The sequence below is a fragment of the Dipteris shenzhenensis genome, chromosome 32 (assembly GCF_047967505.1).
Source record: "Dipteris shenzhenensis isolate YYH24624 ecotype China chromosome 32, Dip_SZ_1.0, whole genome shotgun sequence".
Lineage (NCBI taxonomy): Eukaryota > Viridiplantae > Streptophyta > Polypodiopsida > Gleicheniales > Dipteridaceae > Dipteris > Dipteris shenzhenensis.
In genome coordinates, this window is record NC_141627.1 from 45,327,982 (window position 1) to 45,340,392 (window position 12,411).

The 12,411-nt window shown below is 39.8% G+C and overlaps 1 protein-coding gene across 1 annotated transcript in view; it reads right to left on the reverse strand.

Moving 5' to 3' along the window:
• Positions 1-7,909, reverse strand: part of LOC147880839 (uncharacterized) — a 49,962-nt gene extending 42,053 nt beyond the window's left edge. Inside the window, exons 1-3 of the mRNA XM_087370881.1 lie at positions 7,588-7,909; positions 7,316-7,496; positions 2,949-3,140 (exon numbers count right to left, since the gene is read on the reverse strand). Of these exons, the coding sequence (XP_087227007.1) occupies positions 2,949-3,140; positions 7,316-7,496; positions 7,588-7,784 (570 nt within the window). The 5' untranslated portion in view covers positions 7,785-7,909. The remainder of the gene's footprint in view (positions 1-2,948; positions 3,141-7,315; positions 7,497-7,587) is intronic.
• Between the last annotated feature and the right edge of the window lie 4,502 nt (positions 7,910-12,411).

Sequence of the window (12,411 nt, forward strand, 5' to 3'; positions counted from 1 at the left end):
TGCCTCATATATCTCTGCAACACTAGACCTGATATTCAATTTGCAGTATCTCAGGTGAGCAGGTACATGCACAGCCCAAAAACTATGCATTGGCAGGCAATTAAGCGCATCTTCCGTTATTTACAGGGCACGAAGTCTTTTGGCTTGTTATTTCCCAGGGGAGGTGACTTGCAGATGCATGCCTACAGTGATTCAGATTGGGCTGGTGATTATGACACTAGGCAGTCCACTAGTGGCAATTGTTTCTTTTTGGGTAAATCTTGCATTTCCTGGCTGAGCAAGAAACAATCTACAGTGGCTACCTCATCATGTGAAGCTGAGTACAGGGCAGCTTTCACAGCAACAATTGAATGTGTCTGGCTGCGACATCTATTTGCTGATCTTCATATGTCTTTGGAGGGTCCTTCTCCAATTCTCACTGCTAGTCAGAGTGCCATTGCAGTGGCAAAGAATCCAGTGTTTCATGCTCGCACGAAGCACATTGAGGTTCACTATCACTACGTCAGAGAGAAGTTGCATGCAGGAGAGATCAGTATGATCTTTGTGTCCACACATGACAATGTTGCAGATATTTTCACCAAAGCACCACCACGTGAAAAGTTTGAGGCATTTCGCAATGCCCTGAACTTATATCCGTTTGGTGATTGATCAGCCTTGTACATGACATTGGCACTGCAGGGGGGTGTTAGAATTATAGATATAATTCAGCGGTGACCAATGTAATTTAATAAGCTAGTTAGGGGCACTTTTCCCTCTTTGAGAGGTTTTTCCCCCTAACCGCAGTTAGGTCACTAACTATGGTTAGTAACTACTAAGGTTTTGTCACTAGGATAAAACCTTATCCCTCACTCTTTCAGTTGTACTCTTTTACACTCTTCTATTGCAACTCAGCTCTCAAGCTCACTCTCTCTTGCTCTCTCTCTCTCTCCCCAAACTCTCACACTTGATTCACAGCTGCATGCTAGGCTTGGACCGTTTCCACCAAGAAAAGTGGAAATCCTATGCTCTGATATCACTGTCAAAAGTACCAAACACTTCCACACAATATTTTTGCAATATTTCACAAGAACTTTGTGACAAAAACTGGAGAACACAAACTGAAATCTGAAAATCAAAATTGCAGCACTTATCCCAAAAATTCTTTGCGATAGAGATGCAGAACGTGTAACACTAGGCCCAAAAATAAGAGTTGGACTTATAGACTTGGCCTAGCTTGTGCTTTTCCAAAAGCTAAACCTTCTTTTTACTACTTTTTACATAAAGCGAGCTTTAACTGCTTTTCTCCATCATTAAAGCGCTTTTTGCCCCATGTGGGGTGCCTTTAATGGACTTTCTAGCAACTAGTGGGGCCTCCATACAAGTAGGGGTGCCACTTTTTATTTTTTGCCTTGTGGGACCTGCTTTTGGGCACTTGCTCCTTGTATTTAGGACCTTTTTGCACCCTTCGAGGTTCAACACACCAAAAAAGTAAACAAATACCAACACTTTAACCTATTAGAGGTTAGTCAAATACATGCATTCTAATCTTGGACTAATCCTAGTTCCTTGTGGGCATTCCCACAGTTCTCTTTTACCAACGCAAAGCAAAAGTAAAACAAAACTTCTAGTTCACCAAAGTCAACTTTCTTGACATCATCAATGCAATAAAGATTTCTCTTTATGTCTTGGGAGAAGTACCAATTTGGCGACAACAAACCTGGCGCAATGGATTTCTTCAGAATCACTTTATCGATCTCTTTGCACTGATTCTGTATGTGATGTGCCATGGGTCCAACCATGCCAATGCCATTAACTTCCATGTAAGAAAAGTAGTCAAGGAGGAGGAAAATATGAGTTATGACAAGACAGAAAATTGAGAAAGCTGGCCATGTGCTTTATTGACCTCCATTCTAGAGTAGGGAGAACCTGCTCCACACCATTGACACCTTACATTTCTCAACAAAAGTCAAGCCTTGGTTTCCGAGTCCCTTTTTTGCAAGATAGTGTTTCTGCTGATTTGTGTGTGTCAGACTTTCAATTTCCTCCAGCATTTGCTGCAATTGGAAGAGTAGGATGTGTTTGAACTGCACACTGTATAGGTGCATGGCTGAGTTCACAGTTTGAAAGTTTGTGGGCTCTTGGAAGTCAAAATCCTATCAAGCACTGAGTTTGGCATCCCTGTCAAGTTGCCAACCATGAAACAAACCAATACTAACTGAAAGCTTGGAAATTAAGATACACAAACAACCGACTTTCAGAATGAAACTTCTTTTCAACTCTGCTGATGTCGATAAAAAACAATCTCATTAATGCTTGTACATACAGCTATCCCTTAGTGTTTAAAGGACAGTGAAAATATTGGGAAGTTTTTATAGACTCTCGAATGATCACAACCAATGCATTGTTTACAACTCATAAGCAACTATGATTCCCTTTCTTGCAGGCTTAGTTGCAAGTGTGTAATGGAGGTATAATGATCAATTTAACCTCTAGGCTGACTTTGTACGACATAACAGTTCTAACTCCACTCACCTTCATTGGCCCTTGGTTCAGACAGAGTTGGAATCATACCAGGCATTTACAAGCCTCTAAAAGGAAAATTCTGTCTCCCAAAATCCTCTAAGATAATAGGTGTAAGTATCTGATAAAATCATCAAGAAAAGAGGGAAGATCAGGTTTAGTTTGTCAACTTAAGGATCTGTAACAACATAAAACTATGTGGTGCACTTTGGTTTATATATGAAAAGGTTGCAATCATGAGACTGCAGATATAAACAAAGAAGGCAGCAAAAAAAAATTTCATGAACTCCATCTTACACTGCATAAAAGTACGAGATGAAACGACAGCAAAATAACTCATCAATCGCCAACTGTGAACTGATGCACACCCACATGAATTATACAAAACATGCAAGAGGGGTAACTGCTAAAGTCAAGATTATACAAGCAGTAATAAAGCAACGGCATACCTGTAGATAATCCAAGTCTGGAATGGATTTGTACTCTAATTCAGCCACTGCAGCACCAAGGACAATGGCCTCAGTCTGAGAAATAAGCTCGTCTCCAAAACAGCGCACTCTCCATCTGTTTGTTGGACCACTCCCTCTGTCAAAAGCACATTTTTCACACCTGCTTCCCTTGCTCAAACTGCCTACACTCCACTAGACAAAGCACATAAGAGTGTTGCCTCAGCACACCGCTTCCATGATGCAAACATACATGTTATAAGAGAATAGTTGTTAAACGGGATGCAACAGCTTAAAAACCAGACAGAAATTCTAGGTACAGCCCAACAGAGGCTTCAAATGTACTTTACACTTTCTTCCCTCCCATCTTCATCATTTCTTCCCATAAATCCTAACTCAACAAAGAAACCATTGTACTACATTACCAAAATAGTGGCTGGGTACAACAAGAAAGACTCACAAGCAACTTTTAGCTCTATCAGAAAGACATGTGTACCACAAATTTGACAACCCAAAGTTTGGAACATGCAGATAATTATAAGTGTGACGACAAATTACAACAAGAAATGCATGCTATAACCAGGAAGAGACAAATAAAACTCATAAGACATCACTACAGACAGGGAAAACCTGACAGGTATACAAAATTTGTAACAGACCTACACATCCTTGAATTAACACATCCTTGGATTACATTTACGGATTATTCATGGATATTTATTTCCATTTGCTTCCTTTATTATTATACACACGTGGATTTCTCTGCATGAGTTCTTGTTATAGGACTCACCACCCTAGCTGATTATCTTCTACAGCAAATCCTATGCATAGGTCATCATCAGGTTACCTCTTGTCATGGCTGACCATAATCGGCATCTCCAATGTGACCATGTAACTTTTACTACAATCTTGTCATCTTTAATATGGCTTTACCTTCTCAGATCGGTTTTATGTTCTACCATCCTTCAGCATGGTTCTACTGTCTTCAGCATGGTTACACCATCTACAGTATGGTTTTGGATCCTAGTATTCATGATAGTCACACCTAGTGACAAGATGTTAGAAATGGACTTCAGGTCAATGAAGTTATGAGTCATTTGCCTACTCTTAACAAGAACACCTACCAATATTAAATTATCAAATGCCACACGAGACTGATGATGCTTAGCACATCCACAAGGGTTCCTACACCTGTATGATCTACAGACTACAGTACCATTACTCTTCCTGACACCATTAGACTAACTTCGGGGGTGAGCCTCGGTATGTTGGGCAATGATGCTTGGCGTAATAAGGACAGATCAAGATAACATAACCTTTACCTATGAGACAGATGTAATCTTCAGAACAACAATCCTTGTGTGTAATGGATGCCACCTTGATCACTCACATACACATTAGTTAGAGCATGTTCCTAGATTCATCTAGATGTAAATTCACCTCGTGAGGTTTCATATTGGAATAGTAGGTTTAATGCCCCCCCGTGAGCCCCCATATAAGAGCTTGACACCTTCCATAGGCATGAGTATCGTTGGAGGGCATATATTGTAGATGCCATATGGACACATGTAGGCTGCCATGTGGCAGCAACCAGGCTGCCACATGGGCAGCAAACAGTAATTCTTTTTAGAGATATTTTAGCGCAGCCATGTGGGATACCCAGGCCAGCAACTGGGGCTAGCAAGGGTTCTGGTTTAGGGCAGATCTGCCCCTGGAGTGGGAAGATGGGCTGGGACCTTGTCCCAGCAATAGGCGCCAGAAGCAGGCCCTTATATCATAGTTGCCAGGGAGCCCCGTTCCCTAGCTGTGGAATGCTGGAACAACGTTCCCTTCAGAAATGGTTATGGAATGCCAGACTGTTGAAACAGCTACGGAACACTGGAGAACACCTATGGAACGTCTAGGGAACGCATGCCGTTCCCCAAATTAAATCTTGTCTATCATTAGGATTTTGTTTATGTCCTAATTCCCTCGCTCCAAATTTGGAGTCCTGAGTCATCTGTCATTAGCATTTTATATATGTCCTGACATCGTGACTCCAAATTTCATCCAAAAGCAGTTGTGCAGATAGTATGTTTTTTAATGAGTAGGATTTTGGTGTTCCCGTTCCCTAGGGGGTTGGCGTTCCATTGGCGTGCACGTTCCCTAGTAATTATGCCTTATATAGGGCACACAGACGGCCTATCGTTGACAGTTTGTGGAGATTCTGGTCGGCTGAGGGGCTGGTTGGCCAGATCTGGGCTGTTACGACAGGGCCCTATGCCCTACAAGAGCCCCCTTGGGGCAGCATTCCACAGTTCATTCTACAATGCCTTTGAAGATAAGTATTTCATTTTAGTCTCTCCCAAAGAAGCTTTCTAGCAAAAAAACTTGCACCACTCCAAATAGGAAAAATTATAGCAAAATCAGCCGAAATCAAGATAAAAACTTCACAAGGTGAAATTTGAATGTTTGCTAAAATGGAGTACAACATAAATCTAGGTGAATCCATAAACATGCCCAAACTCATCCTCAAGAAACTGCACTTCTAACCTCATGACAGTCACCCACTATGACCTTTCCACCGCCCTCATTAGTGCCCAACAGTGGGTGTAGACCATAGCATAGACATGTATGCTCTCAAACATAGGTAGAAATGTAACACACATGAGCTCATTTACACAGGGCTTCTTAGTGAGTTTCTGTCTTCACTCTAGAGGTGAAGGGCAGACCCGCTCGAAAGGAAAGATAGTCTAGATACTCTTCATACAAGCTAAGACAGCCTACGAAGACAATCTCTCCCAAACAAGCATTCAAAATAGTGGATAGGGCAATGCACTGCTGTAAATAGAAAATATTATAGCAATAGCAGCAAGTACCAACGCTATTTGGACAACAACTGCACAGGGTGAAATTCGCATGTCCACTGGTTCAGCAAAAGACATATATCTAGATGAATCCAGGAACATGCCCAAACAAATCCTATGAAAACACAACAAATAGTGCAGTTCTCAGCTCATTACAATCGCTAAAAATCACAAAGTCCATCAAGCATACCACTATAGTATCCCCACCAACGTCATCACTGCCAAATGGTCGTGTAGACCATGGTATAAACATATGTTCTTGCACATATCCATATATCTAAACTCTCACTCTCATATGAGAATCTGTTTGTACAAAGGCTTTATACTAAGTTTGAGTCAGCACTGGACAAAAACCTCAGAAGGTGAAATTTGGATGTCCACTGACAAATTTGGCAAACTACATAAATCCAGATGACGAAGGACATGCCCAAACTCATTCTCTAACAACAAACCAAATAACACAGTTTTATCCTCATGAAAATCACTCCAAAGGTTTAAAACCATAAGCAGGCTCAGAATATACCTTTGTAAGACTAGAATATATCCAATCGTACAAATTTTAGATTTTTTGTTGTCCTAACTTCTAAAGTCCAAAATGTGCATGTCCACTAGTACAAAAGGATAAGGAGTATGCATAGCCCTCGTCCAGAATGTGCACTTTGCCTGACTTACCTAAATCGCACAGGGCAGCAGCAAACAGATTCTCATGTTTTGCAAACCCCATATACCAACATCACCCTAAATCCAGGTTGCATATCTGATATTGTGATTCCATACCTTCCTAATTAGTTTATAAGAGATACATTTCTCTCCTACAGAATGCACGTCTCAAAGATTTCTACCTGGACAAGTGTTTACAAGGGACATGATCAAAATTGAAAAAGAGGAGGATAAGTTGCCAGCTGGATTTTCGCAGCTGCAGCCCAAGTGAGCACAATACATGACCATGGACTTCGTTACAGGGATGCCTTTTGTCATAGCAATTTTGTTGCGTTGACATCGCACCTACAATGGCAGGTGATTTATTTCATAAAAAGGATCCATTCACGATTAGCTCCAGAATTTGGAAAGACTATAGATCCTGCAGCAATAACCAATCAGCCATCAGCCGTTACAGGCCTTAGGAAGAGGTTGAAATTGATTAAAAAAATTATTATCATCTTGACTATTTGAGATACGTATCATCTCAACAAAAATAGAGGGCAAGGCCGCTATGGGGAAGAACAATGCAGTCCTAGATGGCCAATAAGGATAGATACTTCCACCATCAAAAGATTAAATAAGCCCAAAAATGTGTAGTTTTTGGAGTTAAAAACGGAGGAGCATAAAAAATTAACAGCTGGCGTAAAGATCCTCAAAATTCGTAATTCAAGTTGGGCAGGCCAAGCCTGGCGCTTGCTTAAATAGCATGGCATCAAACTGACGCTTCACAAACAAGTAAGCCACATAAGTCTACGATAAGGTTCAACGCCAGAAACACTATCATCCAAGTTTGGCATGTGGTGGGAGCTCAGGTGGAGATACCTGAAAGTCCTCGTTTTCACCCATAGCTGCAAGCCTCATAAGTTGTGATGTGACTGCAACTTGTGTCTTGACGGGCTGACCAATGAATAAAACAGATGGCAGATCCGTAGCACCTGCCGGTGTGACCCTAGCAGATGTAAAAGGTGGAGCGCCCTTCTTTGCGGCTTTAGTAGCGAACTCACTGTAATGTACAGAAACAGTCATCCTAAGCTACTCAACAGCGCTGATCCTGAATGTCCTGCGACGAAACACGTGATGATTGTCATACTCACCAAGAAGGACCTTCTACCCCCTTTGCAAATCTGTCGATGTAGGCGGGAAATCCTGCAAATCTGGCGCAGCTAATTTCGAAAGAGAAATGTGATGTGTGAAAGGAAGACCAGGAGGAGACGTGCAATCTGGCAATGCAAGGCTGAAGAGTGAAGTGGTGGGAGTGGGCTGAGAAGCAGAGATGGCGTGGAGCTGCCATTGCTGCTGCTCTGCTCTGCTCTCGATGCTATTACCATTTGGCACCCACCCCTTCCTTATTACAAGGCATGCATCATGGATGGATGGATCATGGCACCATCATCATCATCATCATCATCTAAGGCAAGTCTCCTCATGCCGCCCGTTGTGTGGATGCTCGCCCAAAAGGTGGACCAGCCACTCCTACCCAGCCACTCCTAACCATATGTGTTGTATACGAATGTGCATGTGTAGTATGTGGTGTGTGTATGTGTGAGCCATCACTAGTCTAAGGGCCGTTTGCACACCCTGTGCCTTTATGTACACGTGCATATGTGTGTACTTGTATGTGTAGGATGTGTGTGTGCACATGCATGTGTGAGTATGTGTATGTGTGAATATGTGTGTGTGCTTTTGTGTGCATGTGTATACATGTGCACATATGCATGTGTATATGTGTGGTGTGTGTGCGTGTGCCCAAGGATAGTAGTCCAAGAGCTTGTGGTAGTTCACGAGTTTATAAAAATGCAAGAGTCCAAGGGTCGTAATCCCTAAGGTAGTGATAGTCCAAGAGTCTAAGGGTGGCACCTACCAGCATTTCCTAAGCTCTTCTCGTGTAAAAAACCATCCGTATTGTTTTTTTCTTTTTTTGGGGCAGGGGGGGTCATGATAGTAGACTAGATGTCAACTCGCATGCTTAGCCGTCACATGCACAACAAATTGAAGTATGGTAAACGATGGCACCCCTCTGTTCAACCATGGACAACTGCCCAAGATTGCCTCAACTCACCACTCGGCAAAAATAGATCGCCATGTCAATATCAATTGTTCCATGATTGCCTTGTGAAAGTGGCCACCCTTAAAGTTGAGGTGTTCTCATGTTGGTGTTTGATTAGTTTTCTAATCCTACACTCATGACATGGAGGTCTTTTTCTAGTTTGTAGTTTAAGCTAGTTTGATGTTCATTAAATAATGTTTTACTAACTTGACTTCAAATTTCAATTTAGGAGAATGCTCCATTAACAAGTTCATCATGATCCAAGTATGGGTGTTAAACCAAGAAAAGTATGGGTTATTATTCAAGTGATCGAGGTGTAGGTGTTGGTGCCAAAAACAATTGTTGATGTATGCTTGTGTGCAATAACCTGAGTGGTGGACTAATCACAATGATCCCTCATGCTATTATCCACCCCTCTTGTACATGTGGTTGAATGATTTGATCCAAGAAAAGTTATTGGATAGCGCAATGACGGCTGACTACGGTTCTTACCGCATTTTTGTAATACCAGACCTTGCATTATGTATATTGAACACAAATTGCAAAATGCAATGCATCCCAACCAAAAAAGTACTTCCAACATGCTAGAGATATTCTAATAGCTCATACCAATACAAGAACATTCTAGCTTCATTCCACTTCCATAAGTAGAAATCACAAAGATAATAGTAGTTAACAAACATTCATGCACAAGCAATACCTTGTTACACCATAGATGCATCTATCTATTTATGACTACGTTCACCCACACACATGCCCACAACTATGATCGTCTTTCCTCTAGATTGTTGCCTCTATACGGACTGAAGAGCCTTCCTTACATGGATTCAAGATCTAAATTAACAATCCTATAACTAACCATTCTAATGCATCGAGTTAATCGCTAGATTCCAATTTACAAGTGCATGTTATGATTATTGGCACCTCTAGTTGACATAATTGACCTCAAGAACCTTGCTTACATGGATTCAATATCTTAGTTAGCAATCCTCTAACCAACCATTCCAATGCATTGAGTTAATAGCAAGATTCCAATTTACAATTGCATGTTATCATTATCGGCACCTCTAGTTGACATAATTGAGAGTTGGTAGCTTCTTTCTAACATAACATCATCTAGCTCAATACCCATCTCATTCTCAGAACTTCATCCTACACTTGAGTCAACATCTCACCCAAATAGTAGCTTCAACCATGTCCTCAAAGTGTGAAACCAAAGGGGTATTTATGGATCGCTACAAGCCATTGGCACAACCACAATAGGGGTCGATGAGGAGTATTTAGTTCATGGGAATGTCAAGGGTGAGCACTCGTAGGGGTCTACTTGGCAAGACCCTTACCTTGAGACCAACAACATCTAATTTGTTCAAGTCTCTATTGAGATCTTTACGACTTGAAATGTTTATATATATAATATGAGTGGTTTGCTCTATAAGTGTCATGGAGCTTGAGATTCCATGACTTGACACTTACAAGTATGTCAACATATCATGGATTATTTCCTTAAATGTCGATAGCTTTTGTTTTATGATAAACTATGATGTCCTAGTTGTGTAGAATTATTGAAAGCATAAAAAGAATTAATAGGATAGGACTGATTGCAATGATATCTAGTTAGGTTCGTGACTATAACTTTACTCAGGGAACATTAATCGTCTTTATAATTCCTATCATAATCTTTTATTATTACAAATCAAGCCATGAAGTGAATGCATATTATGCATTTATGAGGTATCACTCATGGCGGATCTCTACAATAGCATACATAGAATACCATTTTTTATCTTTCCCCTAACCTTGTTTTGTTGGTCTTCATCTAGAGTTATGTATGAATATACTAAGCAATAACCTAAATACTTTGAAATATTGAGCATACTCCTTCCCATTTAAATTCACATTACCACACCGAAGTTTACTACTTTCATGTTAAATTTATGTCATGTCCTAAACATAATCAAAAAAAAAGGTATGGGACGAATGCATAGCTTGATATGTGCATGGTCAAAATCATTCACCATAGCTTTTATGTGTCTACCCTTATACCATCACTAAGTCTCAACATAGTCTTCTCAATCTAAGCCTCCACTTTGAGTAATTTTGCAAATGCTTTGACAAAGATCCTTTTTTCTTATGTAGTATGCTATTCGAGTCCATCAGTTGTTTGGCTTGACGCAACAATGACTACAAAAAATTTGAGGGACAACTAGACATGTATGTTTGAAGTGAGAATAAATAAATTCAATGCTACTAGCTCTTTTATTTCATTAGACTGCTGGACCATCAGTGTTGCAAGTCCCACATAATATGATCAACTTTTTATATCATTATGGACACTATAATAGGTGTGCATTGCAAACAATTCTTACTTGTCAATTGATATAAGAGAATCAACTAGAATTATGTCAAAAAACCTCCTCATTGCAAAGTTTTATCTGTATTAAACATCACTAAGCCACCTTGAAAGTTACGCTATTAAAATTTTGGTGCTTTGTGTAATATGACATTACCATTAAAGGGTTTTAAATAATTGGAATGAATTCCAATGCCATGTGGTGGGGCTTTGCATGTACTACTAATTTGTGTGTGGTATTTATTTATGTCGAAGCCCTTGAGGAAGAAGCTTAGTCCAAATCTATGTGCTTACCCTATGGAAAACAAGCTAGTTGTGAGGATAAGGTGACAAATGTCGCATGGAACTGTAGCTTAATAATTTGTATGGTTCTAAATTGTCTTTGATCCTTGCATGTGTTTTTACTGTAGAAACTAATAGAGATTGGACTTTCTATGGCCTAGCTCAATTTGCTCATCCACTATATATTGATGTTGGGTTATAGAAATATTATAGGTCCTTATGGTCTAAACCATATCTAACAAAACGACTATTAAAAATCAAACCAAGGTGATTATAAAGGCCATTTGACTAAGCACATGAACCTTGTAAAGAGCATACCCTACCATGCGTAACAAAAATATAAGCACAAGTAAAGTCTATGCCACTTGAAAGGGATCCTATACTAGAGGTAAAAAAGAATGTTGATTTTTTCATTTTCAACATTTGTATTGATGTTTAGGGTCTATGGTTGTTATTATGATTACCCTATTTCGATGGTTTTATTAATGTTCAAGGCTTTTATCCATCTATATCAACCTTTAGGATATTTTTTATCCAGTTATATCGACATTTAGGGTTCTTTTTGTTAGTTTTGTGGAATCAAACTATATTTTCAATGATGTGTTTTGTTTATTTCATAATAAAGTTTCATAGGATTAACTTTATTGAATTGTAGATGTCGCCAAACATCTCAAATATGGGAGAGCAATGCTAAAGTCATTTGATCATATGCATGAGAAGACATTATGTGAATGTGCACGATTTAAGGGTGCCATAAGTAGACAAGTTCAGATAGCTAATCAGCATATTGAAGACTTTTAGCATTTTGAACCGCAAGCACATGCGCAAAACAATGACAAGGTATGAGCATGAGGATTTGTACTTGCCTAAATCATTGGCCTTCTTTGACATTTGATATTTATTTCAATATGTGGACATTCTAGTTTAGTTTGATGAAGAGGAGCAAATGAAAGGCGATACTCTGCATTGCATTTACAACCCCATGAATCACAATTGAATTGGAACTATCAATGTTTGCTAAAGAAGCACAAGAAAAGAGGAGCACAGACATGATGGAAGGCCAAGAATATGAACATATACCAAATGAGATCAATTATGAGCAAGATGATGCAATGCATGACATGATACATGCATATTTTGATCCAAATCCAAGCAATGAACATGAGATAGAGGATCTTATAGGAGATGGAGAGCAGTTAGAACCATACCTCATGAGTCCTAAGCTGGTTATATTAAGAG